The sequence below is a fragment of the Lemur catta genome, chromosome 1, assembly GCF_020740605.2.
Source record: "Lemur catta isolate mLemCat1 chromosome 1, mLemCat1.pri, whole genome shotgun sequence".
Taxonomy (NCBI): domain Eukaryota; kingdom Metazoa; phylum Chordata; class Mammalia; order Primates; family Lemuridae; genus Lemur; species Lemur catta.
In genome coordinates, this window is record NC_059128.1 from 284348367 (window position 1) to 284370056 (window position 21690).

The following is a 21690-nucleotide window of genomic DNA, read 5'->3' on the forward strand; positions in this document are numbered from 1 at the left end:
TTTTTGTGGACCTTGTAACTGTCTCTTAACGTTTGACAGCGGCCTGGGCTATGACCAGCCTGGGGTTTGGTGGCCTGGCCAACAGTTCCCTTGGGAAACTGGTTTTCCCGCTTCATTCAGACTCTTGCTCTTTCTGCTTTCCCTTTCGTTATCGTCCAGAGCTGTTAACTAAGTAGGTCTGGAGGGAGACCGTCAAGAGCCCGGACGCCTGCACCACTCCGCGCAGGCCTGGCGCACGTGCGCGTCCCGGGGCTGGGATGGGGCGGAGCTGGGGGCGGGCCCTCGTGTTCAGGCTCCGCCTTGCGGCGTGGCTGGGGTGGGAGCTGGCGCTTGTGCCCAGGCTCCACCTCGGGAAGGGGCGGGACCCTTGTGCTCAGGCTCCGCCTTGGGGCGTGGCTGGGGTGGGAGCGGGCCCTTGTGTCCAGGAGGGCGGTGCCGCTCCTTCGGGCCGCCGGGGGCGCTGTGGGCGCCAGGCGCAGTCCCGTCCCGGAAGTGTGCTGTTTAGGTGCCGTTGTTCGGCCCGCCCCGGAAGTGCGCTCTTAAGGCGCCGGTGCGCGGCCCGCCCCGGAAGTGCGCTCTTAAGGCGCCGGTGCGCGGCCCGCCCCGGCAGTGCTTCTGCCTGCGACGCTCGTGTGGCGGCCGCGATGAAGTTCTCGTACCGGGTGAGCGCGGCAGGGAGGTGCGGTCGGCACGGGCTCCTGGTCCGGCGGCCGAGCCTTGCGGGCCGGAGCGGACGCGCCGGGCGAGCCGGGGTCGCCGTGCTCGTCTCCCGCGGGACTCGGCCGCGTGGGGGGCGCCGAGGGCTCCTCGCGGGCCGGGACAGTCGGCGGGGCCGGCGGGGGCCGGGGGAGGCTTTCCCCGGAGGGAGGCCCAGCCTGCGGGCAGCGGCGTGTGCGCCAGGATGAGGCGCGGCGGCGGCAGGGCGACCCTCGTGGGGAAGTGATGAGGGTGTGAGAGCCGCGGCCCGTGGTCGCAGATGCAAAGTGAGGAGGGCACAGGAGAGACTGACGGGAGGAGGGGCAGAGCCGTCCTAGGCATCTCAGGAGCACCGGTGGCTTGGCCTGGACAGGCTGCTGCTTTGCGCAGGCGTCGGACCTGCTCGTCCCATCGTCCTTGCAGGCAGTTCTTCCCTCCGTGGGGTGTTGGCCCTGCCGCGGGGCCCAGCTGGGTCTTACACCCATCCTGGCCAAAGCTGAGCGTGGTACCGGCCCAGAAAGTGCTCCTCCTCTGCGTCCCCCATGCAGGTGAAGGCACTGCGGTGCGCCCAGCACCAAACTAGAACCCACATCCAGCTCCTGAGGGCTCGGACCTCATCCGCTCTGCAGTCACTAGGGCGATCTGCAGAAATGCGCGTTGGGTCACATCGGCCTCTGCTTACATCCCTTCTCCAGCCTAGCCAGGCTCCTCCCTGAGGTTCTCGCGGTGCTGCCCACCTGTGACTCCAGATCCTGGCCTGGCTGGCGCCTTCTCATTTAGTTTCTAACTCAGGTGACCCCTCCAAGCGGCCTTCCATGACCACCTTCTGAATAGCTGCTCCTTCCCGAGCTTCTCATCCCCTCTCCTGCTAGAGACAGAATGTGAAGTGCCTGTGTCTGGGCACTTGGCAGTGTCTCCAGTGAGCAGTTTGGATGATGAGTTTGATGAGTGAGTGACTAAATAAGCAGGATGTCAGAATGCAGCTCGGTTCGGGATGCCTTCAACCCTAGATGCCCTTGGAGCGCAGTTCCACTGTGGCTTTTCTCTTCTTGAAACGTGGGTGCCCCCCTCTTCTTCACCTGGCAAAGGCCTCCTGTCTCGGGAGGCCTCCCCAGTGCTCATGGGTGCCTCTTACCGTGGGAGCTTGGGGCTCCGCAGGCTCCTCGGGGCTCCTGAGGATTGGGCTCCCCTCTTCCTCTCTGGCCCAGGAAATGTCCCAGAGGATGGCTGGAGGGGCCCCTGGGATGAACTGGGACCCCGAGGTTGGGGCTCTCTGCCCAGATGCCTCATTTACCCTTTTCAGAGTCGAGATTCTGTTTTAAGACAGCTTTGTGTTCCTTTCAGTTTTCCAATTTGCTGGGTACAGTTTATCGGCGTGGAAATTTAAATTTTACACACGATGGAAATTCAGTTATCAGTCCTGTGGGCAACAGAGTCACTGTATTTGACCTAAAAAAGTAAGTATGTTAAAGTGATATTGATATTAATAGTGGTGGTAATTATCATTACTATTCTTAAATAGCATGTGAAAGCTCACGGTGTCTTCCTCACCTTTTTATGGTGCACCTGTTAATTAAGGCAGCCTGAGCGGGCCACAGGGCTTATGGGGTCCAGCAGGTCAGTGTGGAAGTGGCAGCGAGGTACCGCAGCTTCATTCTAGCACCTTAGTGATGCCGTGAGCACCTAGCTGGTTGGTGTCATCCTTAATGGTAGAAATCATGTGGCACTTAGTTACTTGGAAAGGGACTGACCTCTGCTGTGTGGAGACGGGGGTGGCGAGGAGAAGCCGAGGCCCAGGGTTGGCACTTCCCCCACCAGGGAAGGCCCCTGAGGGCCGAGAGGCCAGGTGTGCTGGAAGCTGCCCTGGACACCTGCTTGGGAGCCCAGGTGCTGCCGGGCCCCACCACTAGGACCAGCAGGCCCAAAGCTTCCGCTTCTGGAGCTGGAAATCAGTTTTGGCTGCCTGAGTAAACAAGTGTGTAGTTCCCTGCCTGTCTTCTCAAGGGGAAGGACTCCTTCGCAGGCTTGTTGGGGAGGCTGTGGGCTGACTCCTTCTGCAGCTTGGGCGAGGGCTGTGTGTTGTAAAGGCTGCCTGCCCCTCTGCCTTGCTCTGTAGCTTTCTAGCTGGGTGGCCTTGGGCCTCAGTTTCCCTGTCTGTAAGACAGGACAGCAGTAGGACCTGCTCTGCCGGCTTCCCTCCAAGCAGTGCCCCGTAGGGTGCATGTGAGGTCAGCTGCTGGTGGTGTTACTGTCATCATTTTGTTTAAGTGACATCTAACAGGGCTCTCTATGATAACGACCACATGTCCATTGAAGAAAATTTGGAAAATAAAGTAATGACAAAATTAGGACCTAGTTCTTGACATTTAGAGGTTTTATTACGCCTCACTTTACTGCGTTTTACATATCGAAGGGCTGTGGCAACCCTGCCTCAAGCAAGTCCGTCCATTTTCCAGCAGCATGTGCTCACTTTGGGTCTGTGTCCCGTTTGGGGAATTCTTGTATTCCGGACTTTTTCATCATTACTGTATCTGTCATGGTGATCTTTGATCGGTGAACTTTGATGTTACTATTGTAATCGTTCTGAGGCTCCAGGAAGTACATTCATATAAGATGGTGCACTTGATCCTGTGTGTTCTGACTGTTCCACAGCCCGGCCGTCCCCCCCGTCTCCCTCCCTGTCCTGGCCTCCTCACTCCCCGAGACCAACTATATTGAAATTAGGCCAGTTAACAGCCCTATGATAGGCTCTAAGTAGTCAACAAAGAAACAGCTGCACATCTCTCAGTTTAAATCAAAAGCTGGAAATGGTCAAATTTAGTGAGGAAGGCGTGTGGAAAGCTGAGACAGGCTGAAAGCTAGGCCTCTTGTGCCAAACGAACATTTAGCCAAATTGTGACATCAAAGGAAAAGTTCCTGAAGGAAATTAAAAGTGCTCCAGTGAAACACGGATGATAAGAAGGCACAACAGACTTATTACTGATACGGAAAAAGTTTTACTGGTCTGGACAGAAGATCAAACCAGCCACAACATTCCCTTAAGCCAAAGCCTAACCCAGAGCAAGGCTGAGGGAGGTGACAAAGCTGCGGAAGAAAAGTCTGAAGCTGTTAAGAGCAGCGGTTGGTTCCTTAGGGTTTGTTTTTTGATAGAGACAGGGTCTCACTCTGTCGCCCAGGCTGGAGTGCAGTGGTGTCACATCTCACTGCAGCCTCAAACTCCTGGGCTCAAGCGATCCTCCTGCCTCGGCCTCCCGAAATGCTGGGACTGCAGGCGTGAGCCACCGTGCCTGGCCTCCGTTTGTTTTACGTGGATGTGCTGTCATTGTGGTTAATCCCTGTTGGACGTTTAGCTTGTTTCTGGTTTTCTGACATTCTCTGGATAAAGTCCTAGAAGCAAAATTGATACATCCAAAGCCCATTTTTAAAGCTTTTAAGGTGTTTTGCCGAGTTTCCCTCAGGGACAGTGTCCTCTCCTCCTGTTTGGGAGACTGTCTGGAGAGGCGCTCTGGTGCGAGGGTCCAGTGGAACTGAGGTGCTGTGTGGGGAGGGTGGCCCGCTGGTCCCAGCCGTCTGCTCTGATGGTTTGAGGCCTGACTGTGCTACGGTTTGTGTCTTTCTCAGCAACAAGTCGGACACACTGCCCCTGGCCACTCAGTACAACATCAAATGTGTGGGGCTGTCCCCGGACGGCCGCCTGGCCATCATCGTTGATGAAGGTGCTCACCCTTGGTGTGGCTGGCGACTGAGGGGACGGGTGGAGGATGGACTTGGGGGCCCCAGGGTGGTGGTGTAGGGCTGCCATGGTCCACTCCCCGTCTGCTTCCATGTCCCAGGCCCTGGTGGGGCTTGGGGATAGGTGCGTCCTCCCCGCCCTTTGTGCCGTTGGCGGCACCTGGGCAGGGCCTCAGCAGGCATCCTGGCGTCCTGGTGGCCTGGAGTGGACGCGTCCGGGTGCTCCCCGTGGCTGCAGGGTGGTCACCTCCGGCCTCCTGCAGGGGGCAGCGCGCTGCTGGTCAGCCTGGTGTGCCGGTCGGTGCTGCACCACTTCCACTTCAAGGGCTCCGTGCACAGCGTCTCCTTCTCCCCCGACGGCAGGTACGTGGGGGCCGGCCCAAGCGGGATGGGGGCTGACGTGTGGCTCATCTCGGGTCTGACGGCCCACTCGTCCCTCTGGGACTTGGGGGTTACACGGGTGCAGGGGCGGCCCCTCTGGCGCCAGCACCCTCCTTTCCGGAGCAGAAGGCTCTGTGCAGCCCGAGTGCCCTCAGTGTCTGTCTGTCCCCTGACTTCTCCTGCTCCGTCTGTCCTCGGCCCCTGTCCTGCAGGAGAGGTGGGACTAGGGGCATCTCCAGGCTCTGCGATGGCTCAGGGCCATTCTGGTCTTTACTATTGACTGTGGCCCCGTTTCTGCGGCAGGAGATTTGTGGTCACGAAGGGCAACCTTGCTCAGATGTACCATGCCCCGGGGAAGAGGCGAGAGTTCAACGCGTTTGTTCTGGACAAAACCTACTTCGGGCCGTATGACGAGACCACGTGCATCGACTGGACCGATGACTCCAGGTGGGGCCTGGGGCGCTGCCAGAGCAGGCCTGAGAGGGCATCTTTCCCTGTCCCTCCCAAGGGAACGAAGGGGTCCCTTTTTGGGGTCCCAAAGCTTCATTTTGAAACGCTGCCTTAGCCTTGTTTGGGTGCAGCCTGTTTTGGGACTGGGTGGCTGGTTCCAGGTTAGGTCCACACTGCCCTGACCTTGTCACTGGGAGCCAGAGAACACAGCCTGGGTCTGGATGGGAGATGGGAATTTCGTTTGAGCTTTTATCAGCAAACAGCGAGACCGGTGGGTTGGCCAGGAGAGGCGAGAGTGTGTGAGGCCCGTGTCCCCAACAAGAGCACTGCCCTAGGCAGCCCTGTCCCCCTCAGGCACCCGCCACGTGCACCGCATGCAGGGAGTTGGCCCGGCAGTGGTGTGGCTTCTGCTGGTGGACCAGCCTTGCTCACACACCGGGTCCTGAGCACTGCTGGGCCTGGGCCCCAGCCGGGGTGGGTGCAGCCCTGAGTGCTGTGTGGCCTGTCAGCATCCCAAGGGCCATGTCGGGGTGGGCACACCGTGTGACCCAGCTGTCACACCCGTCTGACTTGGCGCCGTGAACAGAATTTGCCGTGACGGGGTCTCAGGCTGTGTCTAGGAGGCACAAGGACAGCATGCTGGAGGCAGGCCAGGGCCAGCGGGTCATGCTGGAATGTGGTCCCTCTGCTTGGTGGCTTCACAGCACTCACTCCTTGGGCCCACACGGGGTGAAGGATCTCCACGTGCCTCGCTCTGCAGGGCGGGCACTGGCCGCAGCACGTGGAGCCGCCCTGAGCAGGTGCTGTCATTGCAGGTGCTTTGTGGTTGGGAGCAAAGACATGTCCACCTGGGTGTTTGGAGCCGAGCGCTGGGACAACCTCATCTACTACGCACTGGGGGGACACAAGGACACTATCGTGGCTTGCTTCTTTGAATCCAATAGCCTGGATGTATGTCCCTGTGCCCAAGATCCCCAGCCCACGAGCCCACACAAAGCAGGGAGTCTAGGGAGGTCCCTGGGGCCTGGGGGTGGGCTGTGGGCCACCTCTTCCTGCATGTCCTGGTGGCTGCTCCCAGGCTGCCTGGGGGTATCTAGGGACTCAGGGTGGCTGTTGCTATCCCTTAGAATCGCTCCTCCCCAGTCCAGAGGGGCCTTCCGTGAAATGGGTGCCTGGAAGCCCAGCTGCCAGGGGGCTCTGGGTCGTGGCAGCCCGTGGCTGGTGGGGGCCGGGGTGACCGTGTGCCTCCCGTTGCAGCTGTACTCGCTGAGCCAGGACGGAGCCCTGTGTGTGTGGCAGTGCGACACTCCCCCCGAGGGCCTGCGGCTGAAAGCTCCCTCGGGCTGGAAGGCGGACCTGCTTCGGCGGCGGAGGGAGGAAGAGGAGGAGGAGGACAGGGACAGAGAGACCACCGTCTGGGGGAAAGCCACGCTCTCTGAGGAGGAGAAGAAAGGGAAAGTGAAGTACTCACGGCTGGCCAAGTAGGTCTCCTTCCGGAGGGCGTGGTGCTCTGTGTGGGTCTTCTGCCCTCAGAGGGTCCTGGGCAGGTCCCCAGGGGTGAGAACCAGGAGCTACAGAGAACAGGCCCGTGTTTGAGAACCCTGGGGTGTTACACCAGCCCGTAACCCAGAGGAGCCCCTGCAGGTGCCTGGCTGTCCGAGTCGTCTGCCCAGCAGCGTGGGAGGGGGGAGGCGTTCAGGGACTCGACCACAGGAATGGGGTGGCCTGTCAGGGGACATCTGTGGCTCCGCCAGCTCCTGTGGTCGGTGTGGGTGAGTCCCTTGGCCTGGTGGAGGACGCACGGTGGGCACTAACTAGTGCGCACTCAGCGAGAGCCGTGGGGGCCGAGGTGGTGGAGGGAGACGCTGAGAAAGGAACGTTCAGGGAAGGCGGAGAAGGGCCGGGCTGAGGGCAGAGAGGAGTGGGCTCTGTGCCTCTTGCTGGCTGGGGCTCCAGGTCTCCTTAGGGGACCCACTGGCCGATGGCTCTGTGCTTTGTCAGGTGCTGTGCTGGGTGCTGCAGCCCGAGGCCCTGGGTGGGACGGCCTTGACCCCACAGACTAGGCCCCGTTGAGCCTCAGCCTGAGCCAGGCACTTTTTAGCTGCAGCTGTCACCCTGGCGGACAAGCCGTCCCCGAGTTGGGGCACGGGCGTCTGCTCCTGTTCTAGGGCCTGTGGGGAACTGGTTGTGGTCACGTGAAGGCAGAGATGACACAGCCATGAGGCAGTAGTGGCGTCACCCACAGCCTGTCCTGTTATTGGGTGTCCGGCCTGGACGCCGCCATTCTGCTGTTGTCTGGTGCACGGTGTTGTCCGGTGCACGGTGTGTGCTGGGTTCTGTCCTTGGTGCTGAGAACACACCCTGCTCCCTCGCGGGCTTCCTCGATTGGGTGGAGGAGGCCGTGGGGTGATGGAGCGGCTGGGCTCCAGGCAGGGCAGGGAGGTGTCCACAGCGGGTCTGCTTCTGGGGGGACCCAGGCCCTGATGAGGGCTGGATGTAGGGAGGGAGCCCAGGCAGCCGGAGGGGGTTTGGATTTGGGGTGTGCTGGGGCCAGCAAGAGGCAGGCTTGGCAGGGTCAAGGCCCAGTCTGGGGAGCAGGAAGGGTTGGCTAGGCTGGTGGGAGACTCGGCAGGGCCCGGCCGGAGTCAAGGTCTAGGGGGCAGGGGGCGGGGGGGCAGCCGGCGAGGTTCCAGGAAGAGGGAGTGCTTGCTGTCAGGGTTGCCGGCCGTCAGCGGGAAGGGAGGGCCCTCATCTGTCATCTGCCAGCCACTTGCTCAAGAGGACAGGGGCATGAGGAAGAAGGAAAGGCCAGGGCGGAGCTTTGCTCAGAAGGAGGCTGGGGGAGGGACAGTCTGGTGGGTTTAAAGGTGGAGGTGCTGTCAGGGTCATCACCACCTGCTCGTGGGGACCCAGGGCCCATTGGAGGTAGAGGATGCAGGGAGCCAAGGGATCCGGTGGGGCCCTGGCACACCTGGCTGTGCCACTGTCACAGCTGAGGCTGCCCTGCCCCCGAGGGCCGTGCTCCCTCCAGACGTTCCGACAGCCTCCGGCCCGGGGTCAGCTGTGAGGGTGGAGCCCCTCTGAGAGTCCGCTTGGGGGCCTGAGCCACGGGTGTTAGGCAGGTGCCCTTGGGGGTGCCCGGGTCCCGGCTGAGGCAAGCGTGGGAGGGGCCGGCCTGGCTCTGCTCCTTCCAAGTCTTGGTCTTCCCCTGGGGCAGGTACTTCTTCAACAAGGAAGGGGATTTTAACAGCCTCACGGCCGCGGCCTATCACAAGAAGATTCACCTCTTGGTCACTGGCTTTGCTTCTGGAATCTTCCATCTTCATGAGCTCCCAGAGTTCAACCTCATCCACTCGCTGAGGTGAGCCTCTGCGGAGGGGGGTGGTTGTCACTCGCTCACCCCAGGCCCCTCGGCCCAGGAGCAGGTGGGTGGGAGGACGGGGCCGTGCCTGCCCTCGGGGCCACCGTGGAGCCAGGCCAGCAGGACGCCGGTTCTGGGCGGTGCCACCAGGATCGGAGAGACCTGGTGCTGCTGCCCTCCTTGGGGTCACCTTGATTCTGGGAGGCCCTTGACTGTTGTCATTTTTACTTCCATTCTTCATCTTTGGGAGACAGAGAGCCAAAACACTGGCTTCATAAAATCTTGAAGCTTCAAGTTTTTGAGCACAGGACTGGAGGGGGCTACCCGAGAGCTGGGGTGTCCTGGGCTGTCCTGGTGGCCGCTCCCCACTCACGGTCTGGCCTCGCCACGCAGCATCTCGGATCAGAGCATCTCCTCGATCGCCATCAACAGCTCCGGGGACTGGATCGCCTTTGGCTGCTCAGGTTCGTGGTGGCGCCTGCATTAGAGACGGAATCCTCGAGAAAGCCTGCCTGAGGTCGCGCTTTGGAGCGGTGACCCCTGCGGCCCGCTGGTGCCGAGCCCAGAGACCATGCTCTCCAGCCAGAGATCAGTCGCTGTCCAAGGGCCTGTTCCGAGCGGCCCAGGGCGGGCTTGCGGGTGCGGGGAGGGTCATGCGGCTTCCAGGACAGCTGCTCCTCTGAGCCCCGAGTCCTGTTGTTGGTGCTTGAGCTTCAGGCCCTGTCAGTCTCTTGAGCCAGCACTTGGCCTGGGCCCTGGCAGGGCCGTGGCAGCTGCTCATGTGTCCTCAGGACCTGGGCCTGTGCTGCAGCCGCGGGCTGGGCTGGGGGCCTTCCTCCTCGCCCTGGTCCTCAGGCAGGTGGCATCTCTGCCCTCGGCCCCCCTCTTAGGAGTTCAAGGTCACGGTGCCTGTCTCAGCTGTGACCGGTGAGGCGGGGGGAGGTCCTCTTGTCCACACGGGCAGGACCCAGAACAGGCTGGCAGTCACCCCATTAACCCGTGGCTCCCAGTTCTCTGCGCAGGGCTTCATCCTGCCTCCTCCCAGCCCCTCCCCGGGGGCTCTCTCCTCGGGCCCAGACCGGGTGGGGGGTGGGCTGTTCCCCGTTTCCATGGGGTGAGGCATTGTGAACAGGGCCCCCAGTTCCCCACATGTGCCTGCAGGCCTGGGCCAGCTGCTGGTGTGGGAGTGGCAGAGCGAGTCCTACGTGCTCAAACAGCAGGGACACTTCAACAGCATGGTGTCGCTGGCCTACTCCCCCGATGGGCAGTACATCGTGACCGGCGGGGACGATGGCAAGGTAGGCTCCCGTCCTGTGGGCCTCGGCGCACGGGGCTCTGACAGCGCGGTGGCTGAGCGCGGTGGCTGTTCCCAGCTGCCCTGAAGTGGGGCTCAGCCTAGAGCTCGTGGGTTCCCTTGGTCCCATGTGGGCTCCTGAGAAGATGTTTAAAAATGTCCTGGGATTTGAACAGAGAGGGTTTGGGTATCGACGTGTCCCTGTTTCGAGCTCCATCATCTGCTCGCTGGCAGCCGTGTGGCTGAGCGGGTCTGTGGTGCCAGCAGCCACCTGCGCCTTAGGCCCCTTTGTACTGTCCACCACCCTTGCTCCATCCTCCTGCATCTGGAGGTGACAGGAAGAGGCAGGGGCCAGATGGCCCCTCCAGTTCCCCAGGCCTGTAGGTGAGGCTGAGTAAGCCAGGTTGGCCGTGGGCATGGGGTGGGGGTCTCAGAGCGGCCGAGGGCACTAGGTTGGCACCTGCCTGCCCACCCCTCACAGGCTCTTGCCACAGGTCAAGGTGTGGAACACTCTCAGTGGCTTCTGCTTTGTCACTTTCACGGAGCACTCGAGTGGCGTCACCGGCGTGACCTTCACTGCCACTGGCTACGTCATTGTTACTTCATCCATGGACGGGACCGTGCGCGCCTTTGACCTTCACAGGTGACATCCCTGCTCTGAGTTGCCCAGAGCAGCCCCCCACCCCCCCGACCCGCAGCTGGGTGGAGGTGAAGCTGCCCAGGCCCAGGAGGGCGCAGGAAACGGGCGCGCGATGCCGACCGTGATTCTGATTTCTCGGCAGGTACCGGAACTTCCGCACCTTCACGTCTCCGCGCCCCACCCAGTTCTCCTGCGTGGCCGTGGACTCGAGTGGGGAGATCGTCTCTGCTGGGGCCCAGGACTCCTTCGAGATCTTTGTGTGGTCCATGCAGACAGGCAGGCTCCTTGACGTGAGAGCCGCATGTCCCTTGGGGACACTGGGCTGGGGGAAGGGCCCTGTGTCACTCTGGGCTGCCGTGCTGTTGTGGGAACGGGGCCTCCTGCCGCCTGTGGGAGGCGAGCAGGGAGCCGAGTTTCCACTGGAACAGGCGGCCCCTTTACGTGAGTTCCTGCCTGGCCTCCCCTCACCAAGATGGTAACAGACGCTCAGCCCACAGCTGCAGGGCGCTCCCAGGGCCACAGCCGCTGTGCACTGGAGTCGCGCGTGCCGGCTGCTGCTCACCTCTCACCCTTCAAACCTCTGCTCTGCTGCAGGTTTTGTCTGGCCACGAGGGCCCTGTCAGTGGCCTGTGCTTTAACCCAATGAAGTCAATCCTGGCCAGCGCCTCCTGGGACAAGACAGTGCGCCTGTGGGACATGTTCGACAGCTGGAGGACCAAGGAGACGCTGGCCCTGACCTCTGACGGTGAGCTGCACGGGGGTTTGGCAGCGAGGAACAGCGACCCCGGCACCAGCGTCGTGCTGCCGGGCCTCGTTTAGCTCTAGTCTTTTCTCGTCGTGTTCCTCTCCCTGTTGCGGGCTTGGTGTGAACCCAGGGGGTGGGAAGAGATAGGCAGGAGCCAGGGCAGATTGGGGGTTCAGCCCAGGGTCCAGTCCCGTCGGGCTGGGAGCCCCGGAAAGGACGGTCCACGAGTCCTTGCTGGGCTCCCACCCCAACAGAGAATGAGCCTGGCCGGGCCAGGACAGCTGCCGCTGGTTTCCCGCTATTGCCTGGAGTTGCCTTTGAGTTTGCCCCTCATCCTCGTACCCCTGGGAGGACAAGGTGGTGTTGGGGGCCCAGACCCACCTTCCTGAGGCTGGGCTTTAGGCTGTGCCTCCCCCCTGCCCCTAGTCTCCCTCCTGCCGCTAGTCTGCCAGCCAGCAAGCTGCGGCCCTCGGCACCGCCCGTCTTGTGAAGTTCCACTGGGACACAGCCCGTGCGGTGCCAGCTGTGGCTGCCGAGACGCTGCAGTGGCAGAGCCAACGGCCGTGTGGCTCACGAAGCCCGAGCAGAGCGTGCGCCCACCAGGGAGCTGCTGGTTCTTTGCAACATTCCCAGCTTCCCGCTGTTGCCACCGCAGCTGCGGTTCAGGTGTTCAGCGCTGGCATCTGCCGTCTTTGCAGGGCTCTATATTCCAGGCTGTCCTGCGTCTAACCTCAGAGTAGCCTTCCCCGTGATGTGCCCGTCAAGCTGGCCTCCCTCAGCTGAGCCTTTGAGCCAGTCCTGCCGCCCAGCTGGACCCCATAGAGCGCTCTTAGCCACCTCATCCCTGGAGGTGGCTGTCGTTGCCGGGTTGCTCCCAGCGGGGACAGGCAGTGGCGTTGCCTGCCTGGGCCGGAGCGTCTCCTAATAGGAGCTTCTCATGTGCCTGGGCCTGACGGGCTGGTCCCTTAGGGGTGCCGGGTCCGGCCTGGCTTGCTGGCTGGGGCTGCCGGGGCCTGGGTCTCCTCCAGCCTGCTCTCTTGTCTCCGTTTAGCGCTGGCTGTGAGTTTTCGCCCTGACGGTGCAGAGCTGGCTGTGGCCACGCTGAACTCACAGATCACCTTCTGGGACCCTGAGAACGCTGTGCAGACGGGCTCCATCGAGGGCAGGCACGACCTCAAGACAGGCAGGAAGGAGCTGGACAAGGTCACGGCTAAACACTCAGCCAAGGGGAAGTGAGTGATCTCCTGGGCTGGCAGGGGACAAACACACCAGGGCCCCTTTCTGTCTGCCTGGCGGGGGGTGGCAGCTCTGGGCCCTTCCCTGGATCTGACACTCCAACCTGTGGCCAGGTTCTTGCAACCTCCTCTTCTGTGTTTTTTTCTCTGTTCCTGAGATGGCTGAGTCCCTGTGGGTGGAGGCAGGTGGTCCTGAGCTCCCATAGCCCCCAGCACGGGAGGCCATTGGATTTGTTGACCATCAGCTCATCCAGCTAAAAGGCCGAATCGGATTCCAAACCTCAGTCACACCAGTGCTGCCCGCAGCCTGGTGTTCAAAGCTGAAAGCAGCTCCTGGAACCCTCAGTGTCTCAGTCACGCCAGCCACCTCCCAAGTGCCCCACCCTGTCACGTGGCCAGTGAGCACCACGCTGGACAGCAAAGGCAGAGTGTCCCCTCGTTGCAGGGAGTCAGGGGACAGCGCTGACCAGGCCCTCCTACACTGAGCCCTGAGGCACCTCCTGGGCAGCGGCGCTGCCTGGGAGGAGGGACGGGGCCTGTACCTTGGGAGCCGGGAGCCGTTCAGCAGAGCAGGGCCTTCCTCCAGAAGGAAACCTGGAACTCACCCTGCGGGTGTTTGTATGAACACCTGTTTTCAGTTCTCCAGGATGTGGACAGCCCTAGGGTGGAACCGCGGGGTCTGTGGGAGGTAGTTCTGTGTTTGAACTTTTTGAGGAACCACCGGCTGGTTTCCATGGCGGCTGCACCATTTTCCATGCCACGTGCAGTGCCTGAGGGCTCCAGTTTCTCCACGTCTTCTCCAAGACTTGTTCTGTTACTTAATTAGATCCATTCTGGTGGATAGGACTTAGTATCTTGAGGTTTTGGTTTTAATTTTCCTCATGACATTGAACATCTTTTCATCTGCTTGGTTATTTGTGTACCTTGGAAGAAATGTCTGTTCAAGTTTCTTGCCCATTTTTGAATTGGGTTGTTTGGTTTGTTGATTTTTTAGGAGTTGTTATATTCAGAATGTATCAGATATTTGATTTGCCAATATTTGTTCCATTCTCTTAGCTGTCTTTTCACTTTTTTGATGGAATTCCTTGACACATGAAAGTTTTCAGTTGTGGCCAAGTCCAGTTTGTCCATTTTTTCTTCTGTCAGTTGTTCTTTTGTTGTCCTTTCTAGTAAACGGTTGCCCATCCTACAGCCACTGTCCTGTGTCTTCAGCAGCAGGGGTTAAAGGGCCTGGTTGTGGTTTCTGTGGGAAAAGTGGAGGCTTCTGAGAGGAGGCTGCGTAGGCTGGAGGCGGCCTGGCGCTGTTCTGTGCTGACGCCAGGGTGGGGGGGAGCACTGAGTCAGCGGGTCCTTCTGTGAAGATGAGGTTGCCCCTCGGGAGCTGAAACATCTCCGGGGGGCGGTGCTGTTTCAGGCTGCACCGTTGGGATTTTTTGTTTGTGTGTTTTCCTCACAAGTATACAAATGAGGAACACCGTTGGGTTTTAAAAGTCTCCTGTGTGAGTTTAGGCAGCGAGCCTTGGAGAAACCTGGTGAAAGGTGGTGTTTGCCTTCTAGAATATTTGGGTAGGGCCTTTCCTATTTCCTAAAGTTGTTTTTCACAGATCCCATATGCCGAAAGCCCACTGGCAGCCACTCTGAGTCCGTGTCTCCTCCTCCCAGGGCCTTCACCACCCTGTGCTACTCTGCGGACGGCCAGAGCATCCTGGCAGGAGGCATGTCCAAGTTCGTGTGCATTTATCACGTCAGGGAGCAGATTCTCATGAAGAGGTTTGAGATCTCTTGCAACCTCTCTCTGGATGCCATGGAGGTAAGCCAGTGGTGCTGGGCCAAGTGCAGCTTCAAGTGCAAGGTCAACACGTTGGGCTCCTAAGTGTGGCGTTGTGAGTTTGTAATGTAAGCGTGTGAGGCTGTTGCTCTGGGTGCGTGGGGGGCCTGGGCTGCCCCGACTGGCCCAGCATAATAGCCCGGGCCGTGGAGCCTGCACCGTCCTCACCCACCAGGTGGACGAGCCACCTGGGCAGGCTGCTCTGAGGCTGAGCTGGGGGCGGGGGTCTCTAGCACAAGCCAGCTTGGGGGAGGACAAGCTCAGAGGTTGCAGGTGGGCCCTGCCGGGCGTGGCTTGCTGTCTGCCCTGTGCCACCTGTCCCAGCTCTAGCATGGAGGCTCTGCCCTCCCTACTCCTCACCCTCTGGCTCCCATGGGACCTCAGGGTGACAGTGAAGGAGCCTGGGAAGGCTCTGAGCAGGTAGGTGGCTGCCTGGGTCCACTGCTCAGGCCCCATCATAGGGCGAGGGGTCCTATAGGTGCCCAGAAGCTCCTCCCACCCCTGAGTGTTTCTGGGGGAAGGGTCCTTGGCATTTCCGGAGGGGGCAGCCACCCCGGATCCCCAGCAGGCTTCCCCGCTAAGAGTGAGTGTCTGCTCCCACGGCCTCCACATGGGCCCTGTCTGCAGCAGGCTCTGCAGGAAGTTTCTGTGGGTGCCGTAGAGTCTGTCCCTGTGTTTTGGGGGTCCATGTATGCTGTCCTCATTCAGACAGGGCCTGGGGGTGGTCCATTGTTGTTGGCATAAAAGTGAGGGAGGGACAGGAGAGAGAGGTAGCCGGGCCACCTCTTGGAGGCAAGGTGTCCATGGTTTTTGCTATTCTAGGAATTTTTGAACCGAAGAAAAATGACAGAGTTCGGCAACCTGGCACTGATTGATCAAGATGCTGGGCAGGAGGATGGAACCGCGATACCACTGCCAGGTGTCAAGAAAGGTGAGCCTGGATGAGACAGTAACAGAAGTCTGCCCACTGCCCACTGTCCCTATGTGACAGTGACCTTGCTTCTTCGGGGCTACAGCGTAAGAAGTCAGTAACTGTCACTGCGTTGTGACATTTGCTGGGTTGGGGGGTACCATCTGGAGAACACCCAGTGGGTCCAGTGTGGTGCCACCAGACCCTCTGGCAGGAGAAGCTGCCTGTGAGTTGCTGCAGGCGGCCTCCCTGCCCTGGCCGGGCCCTTTCTGTGCCACGCAGGGCTCAAGGAGCATTTTGGGGCAAGACCTGCTATTGAGGTGTCACGGCCGAGAAGTCGAGGAGGGATGCGTGTGCCTTGGGGAGGCGGGGCGGAGAGCCAGGTGTTCTGGAAGACCCGGGGACCACCTGGGTACTGGCTAGACTGGCTCACTGGACACCCACCAGCCAGAAGTCCCGAGCGCCTCCGTGTGCAGGCCCAGGGCGCCGTGTGGGACGGCTGGTAAAGCAGCGTCTGAGGCCCCGGCGCAGGGTGTGCCGCTGGCCTGCTGGCGGGACAGGAAGGGCCTGAGCAGGCAGAAGCTGCTGCTCTTGGTGGGCCCCATATCCGTCCCTAGCAGGGAGGACCTGCGGGGTGGCCTTCCTCTGCTGCCAGGTGGGCAGCCTACGTGTCCTGCCTGGTAACTGTTGCTGTGATTGGTTCTTCTGTTCCCAGGTGACATGAGTTCTCGGCACTTCAAACCTGAAATCAGGGTGACTTCCCTCCGCTTCTCTCCCACCGGTGAGCACGGAGCTAGGGGTTGCTGGTCCTGAGGGATGGAGTAGGCTCTGTGCATGTTGTCCCCCATGGGCAAGAAGGTGACACTGAACCCTGCTGACCATGCAGTTGCCCTTGTCCCTGAGGACAATGGCTGTGACAGTGCTGACCTCAGGCCTAGGCTTCGGTACAGGTCGGCTCAGCACTGCCATTGGTGCAGCAGCTGCCTGAGCACCCTTCATGCGTGGCCGGGCTGTCCAGGCCGCCTCCCTGTGGCTCTGCCATGTTCAGGGCCTTCCTCCCCCGCCCTGCCCCCATCCTCTGGCTGCAGGGGGAAGTCTGTGCCCCAGCCGCGGGTCTTGTCGGGCACACGTGGTCCCACACGGGAGCAGGCAGTGGGGTCACCAGCAGACGCCCGTGAGCAGTGTAGACTGAATGAATGGAACAAGGTACACAGCAGCCCATGCGCTGGTGTCATGTGACCCAGGGGTCTGCACAGCATGGCCTGAGGGCCAGATCCTGCCGCTACCTGTTCTTGTCCCTGAAGCTTTCCTGGGACACAGCGGCACTTGCTCACTGGCATAGCGTGTCTGTGGCTGCTTCCCGGTGCCGTGGCAGCACTGAGTGGTTGCAGCAGAGACTGTAGGGCTTGGAAAGCTGAAAATCGCTGCTCTTTATGGAAGAGTTGGCTGGCTCCTGGCGTCAGGAGCAGAGAAGACGTGCATGTACTCATTTGCTCATGTGCATAAAATAGCTCTGGGAGAACATCTACGAGGACCCTCCCGTCGGTTCCTTCCAGAGGGTGTGGTCAGGGGTGAAAGGATGGCATCCCAGCTTCCCTCTTGTACTTTTACATTTTGGACTATGGGAACGGATGCAATACCTTTTTTAAAAAAATGTGGGGTTGGGGGATGAACTTAAATTTTTAGGACACTACTGCTTAACTTCCCAGGGCGCTGCTGGGCAGCCACCACCACGGAGGGGCTCCTCATCTACTCCCTGGACACCCAAATGCTCTTCGACCCCTTTGAGCTGGACACCAGCATCACCCCTGGGCGGGTGCGCGAGGCGCTGCGCCAGCAGGAGTTCACCAGGGCCATCCTCATGGCCCTCCGTCTCAACGAGGACAAGCTGGTGCAGGAGGCCCTGGAGTCAGTGCCCCGGGGAGAGAGTGAGCATCGGGGCCTGCGGGGTCCAGGGTCACCACTCGGGCTTCTGGGGTTCTTTGCAAAGGCAGAAGGGCACAAGGTGTCACCCGGTCCTCTTCTCCTAATTTGCATTCTTTGCAGAATAAACGTGGGTTTTTTTCCCCACTGTTTTACAGTTGAAGTCGTCAGTTCCTCCCTTCCTGAATTGTATGTAGAGAAGGTGCTTGAATTTCTAGCTTCCTCCTTCGAAGTGTCTCACCACGTGGAATTCTACCTTACATGGACCCAGAAATTGCTCATGTTGCATGGACAGAAGCTGAAGTCCAGGTAAGCCTGTTTCACCATTGTTCATCCGATTCTCGTCACTGCAGCAGCTGGTCGTGGGAAATAGAGAGGGAAACTTCACATGCAGATACAGCGTGAAGTGAGCCGCATGTAACATTCTCGTTTCCGTTCCAGAGCGGGGCAGTTGCTGCCCGTGGTGCAGTTCCTGCAGAAGAGCATCCAGCAGCACTTGGACAACCTCTCCAAACTGTACGTGCTGGCCTGCTTGTGGGCAGGGTGGGGATTGCTTTGTCCTCTGCTGGTTCCACAAGGGGGATGCTGTGCCTGAAGGTTCTCGTGTTGAGGTGCTTGTTCTCTCACCTGCCATGTTGAACTGGATCCACCTGGCCACCCACAGGTTGGCCAGCTTTGGATGTGCCCTGGTGCTAAGGGGTGAGGAACGAGGACTGGCAGCAGCTGGATGAGCCAGAGGTGGGACATGTCCCAGGTGTAGCTAGAATCCTTCAGCCTCTCAGGAGGGATGTGTCATGTTCTTAGGACCAGGCAATCTTTCCTAGATTTGCATGTCACCTGCACGGGCAATGGGGGCCAGTAAAGGGGGCCTTGGGCCAGGTAGCCTGGATTCGTGGGGTGTGGCTGCTTGAGCCTCAGTTTCCCCAGCAGGAAGATGGAGGTGATAATGAAAACAGACACTATCTGAGGGCCTAGGACAGTGCCTGCTCACCCCAGCTGCTCTGCGAGGAGCCCCTTCTCCAGTCCTTTCTCTGTGGTTCCCATACTTGGTGTCTTCGGCAAAGCTCCCTCCCTTAAGGTGCAGCAGAGCCCAGACTATAAAAGCCTTATAGTGGCCTTTCAAAGATGACTTTCCTCCCTCTGTCACCACTTGGCAGGTGTCCCAGCTTCATTGCTGACAGGTCTGTTCTCTGCTTGGTATGTTGCTCATCCAGCGTCCACGGGCTGAGGCCCGAGCCTGTCTGTCCTTGCATTGGTCCCTTGGTCTTTATAAAGAGCCCGAGTCTGAAGTTAGCTGTTCCTCCTCGCGCCTTTTCTTCCCCCGTTCTGGCCACAAGAAGGCTGGGGCTGCAGAGGTGGTGGCACTGATCTGTGACCTGCTGCCGCCGAGCCTTCTCAGCTGAGACGTCCCAGACTCTCCAGCTCCCGTTAGATTTATTCCAAGTTACCTGATGTTTTCTAGAGTTAACATAAGTGCATTGCGCTTTGCACTTCTCCGGAGTCGCTGGTGTGCAGGGAAGCAGGGGCTGTTGCGCGTGACTTGGGAGGCGGTGTCGGCACGGGCAGCCCCACCACCTGCAGACAGTGCGCGCCGCTCTCGCGCCCTTCTGATCCTTGCACTTCTTCACTGGGTGGTTGTCCACGTAAAATGATGGTGTGTCTTTTCTCCTTTGTTCTATTAATGTGGGCAATTGCCTCGTTCCAAGAGTGCCCCTCTGCTCTCTAAAACAACCCTGAGCTCCGCAGAGGTCTCTGTGTTTGGTGAAACTTGCTGCTGAAGCCGTCTGCGTCGGCCCAAGGCAGTGGGTGTGAGGTGGGCGGGGGTTCTTGGCCTAGAAAATAGTCGTTGCTTGTACTGACCTGATCTCCGTGTGTTAACAGCTGTGACTGGAACCGCTACAACATTCAGTACACTCTGGCAGTTTCCAAGCAACGGGGCATGAAGCGCTCCTTGGAACTGCCAGGAAGTGAGGAGGAAGCAGAAGCGTCTGAGGACGACAGTCTGTATCTGCTCGGAGCAGGAGACGGGGACGGACACGAAGGAGAAGGGATGCTGGGGTAGAGCCGGCCACGGGGGGTTATTTCAGTGAGGCCCCGCCAAAGAGATGGAACCATTGTGCCACCTAGGACAGGAAATGGGAGGGGATCCAGAGAACAGCTGACATGTCATCATTGGTGACAGGCTTTTCCTGTAAGAACCAAACAGGCAGCCCGTCGGGACTGTGAGCTGACGGTTGATGCCCGGGGCCCAGGAGCTGCGCCGTGTGACTAGTGACCAATGTGGCACCATCTGCTGTTGAAAACGGCTCTCAGTAAATAGGTTCACATAAACTTTGTAGTAAGAGTTATTTATATTTTTAATAAAAAGTTTTGATGAAAAACTTAGGAATAAAAAAGACTTTTCTAAAATGTTAGGGAGAAACCTAAACTCTGAATTAAAAATGCTTATGTACCTGGTGTCCTACAGGGGATTGGGACCTGCCTACCCTCCCACCAGTGCTTCCGCCTGGGGGGGCAGGCGAGCAGGCAGGGTGGTCCTGGGTGCGGTGGGGGCCCTGCCCTTGTAACCTGTGTGTATTCTCGGGGTGGGGACGGGGACACCTGCTTCACTCTCTCACCTCTGGGGGTGCTGGGCCTGCTCTCTCCTGGTGCCCTCGGAGCTGCTGCACCAGCTCAGTGGGGCCACGCAGAGGACTGGACAGTCCCTTCTCCCTGCGGTGCCCTTGGAAGGGTGCCTGGTCCCCATGGCTCGATGACGGTGGCCTCCGGAGTCAGGACACGAGCAGACGCGTGCAGTGCTTCACTGACACCATGTGCGAGTGTCGTCTGTCAGGCCTGCCTGGTGTGGACCACACGTCCCTGTGTGGCAGTGACTTTCCCTTACTCATTTGGGCAGTGGAGCTGACACCTGCCCGCCTGCCTCCCAGGCTGGTGTGAGGCCAAATGGGTCAGGGCGGGGGTGGTACGTATGACACGTGGTGTACTGTCGGCACTGGCATGACCGTCATTAGACATGTGGGCACCCTGTAACCTGTGATCCCTGCGGTCACCCGTGGTGCATGTGCTCAGAGGCCTACAGACCAGAGGCATTTGTAGAAAGGAAGAGCTCAGGCCCCCGGTACCACCAGGTGTTTTGCCCCTACACAATGTCCCCTGTGTATCTCAGACTGGAAAACAGAATCTGAGCTATTACCTGTCCCAAACAGAAAGTCCAGTGCTGCCCCCTCCTCACCTCAGCCTCTGGTAAGCATCACACCTGCACAGGGACAGACAGCTGAGTGGGTGCCCCTGGGGTGCCAGGAGGAGGTGGCGCTCTACCTGGTCCCGGAGCTCTGCCTAGAGCTTCAGACCAGTGGCCGCAGCAGTCGGGTGCTTGGTAGCGGCAGGCTCCTGGCCCTGACCGCTGAGTCACATCTGCATTTGGCATTTCCTTTCCCCGAGGGAAGCTTTTAGCGCCATCCCAGGTCCCACCACTCCACCAGCCGGCGTCCCCAGATGTGCAGCGGGAGAGCAGGGTGGAGCCGCTGGTCCCCGCGAGCTGAGGAGCCGGGACGCCTCGGAGAGTTCGCGGCCGCAAGGAGGACGTCCAGGGCGGCGCTCGGTCCACCTGTGGGACGGAGGACGCCAGGGACGGGGACGGGCGTCCGGGAATGAGGACGAACGTCCCGGGCGCACCTGTGGAGCAACACCCGCTCCGTTACTCCGGTTCCCACCGTCTTGGTCTTGCGGAGGTTGACGGGAAAGTCAGTGAGGTGCAGTGTCAGCGTCGTAAGGGCAGCGACAGCCCGGGCCAAAACGCCGACGTGCCCGCGGAGTCCCTCCGCAGTGACATGACCGCAAAAGGCCGCGCGGGGTCGGCAACTGCAGAGTCGAGGAAGGAGTCGTGCCCGTGTCGTGTGTCGCCCGGGAAGGACGGCGGCCGGAGCGCGGGGACAGGACGTGGGGCACGCACAGACCGGCCCTCAGCCTCGGGGCTGCGTGCCCGGACAGGGCGGGGGGGCCCCCACGACGCGACCGCAGAGGGGCGTGGACGGGGCGGGCGACCGGCGACCGGGCGGACCAGCTCCGGAAACGGCCGCTCGGGAGGACGCAGAGCAGGAACTCAGGACCGGGCGGGCGCCGCTGAGCCACGTCACGGGGGCGGCATCTCGTGACGGGGGCGACATCACGTCACGGGGGCGGCATCTCGTGACGGGGGCGGTATCACGTCACGGGGCGACATTGAGTCAAGGGCGGCGGTATGACGACAAGGGTGACCCTCGTCTCCAGAGCCGCGGTTCAGCGCGGGACACCGGCAGCGTCGGGCTGCTGGCCGCCTCCACGGAGGCGCGGCGCGCGGGGACTCCCCGGCCCCGGGTCCGGAGCGAGACGCCGGTCCCCGCGGGCCAGGGACGTTTGCACTGGCCGGTCCCGGCGCTCCGATGGCGACTGCGCAAGCGCGACCCCGCCCACCGCCGCGGCGAGGGGAGGGGCGTGTCCCGGGGCTCCTGGGCGA

The 21690-nt window shown here is 60.5% G+C and overlaps 1 protein-coding gene and 1 long non-coding RNA gene across 3 annotated transcripts; one reads left to right on the plus strand and one right to left on the minus strand.

Moving 5' to 3' along the window:
* Nucleotides 1-580: 580 nt before the first annotated feature.
* PWP2 (PWP2 small subunit processome component) lies at nucleotides 581-19580 on the plus strand. Of its 2 annotated transcripts, XM_045540784.1 has the most exons (21): nucleotides 581-662; nucleotides 2041-2153; nucleotides 4318-4412; nucleotides 4692-4791; nucleotides 5113-5256; nucleotides 6075-6210; nucleotides 6517-6740; nucleotides 8477-8620; nucleotides 9014-9084; nucleotides 9782-9918; nucleotides 10409-10557; nucleotides 10697-10844; nucleotides 11149-11299; nucleotides 12351-12531; nucleotides 14197-14344; nucleotides 15185-15293; nucleotides 15988-16053; nucleotides 16982-17200; nucleotides 17354-17504; nucleotides 17637-17711; nucleotides 19077-19580. In XM_045540784.1, the coding sequence occupies exons 1-21, from the start codon at nucleotides 645-647 to the stop codon at nucleotides 19255-19257; spliced, it is 2760 nt and encodes a 919-aa protein (XP_045396740.1). In that variant the 5' UTR covers nucleotides 581-644; the 3' UTR covers nucleotides 19258-19580. The 2 variants fall into 2 exon arrangements, with proteins under 2 accessions (XP_045396740.1, XP_045396739.1); XM_045540783.1 differs by having other exon boundaries at nucleotides 6075-6740.
* LOC123630799 lies at nucleotides 19528-21603 on the minus strand. Its single transcript, XR_006732764.1, has 2 exons — nucleotides 20428-21603; nucleotides 19528-20054 (listed from the first exon to the last, which is right to left on the minus strand). It is a non-coding gene; the product is annotated as an uncharacterized LOC123630799 (long non-coding RNA).
* Between the last annotated feature and the right edge of the window lie 87 nt (nucleotides 21604-21690).

Bases quoted from the DNA above. Each gene is read 5' to 3' on its own strand.
- PWP2 (XM_045540783.1), top strand. The intron at 10,845-11,148 runs GTGAGAGCCGCA...GCTCTGCTGCAG, and splicing joins AGACAGGCAGGCTCCTTGAC to GTTTTGTCTGGCCACGAGGG. The intron at 11,300-12,350 runs GTGAGCTGCACG...GTCTCCGTTTAG, and splicing joins GCTGGCCCTGACCTCTGACG to CGCTGGCTGTGAGTTTTCGC.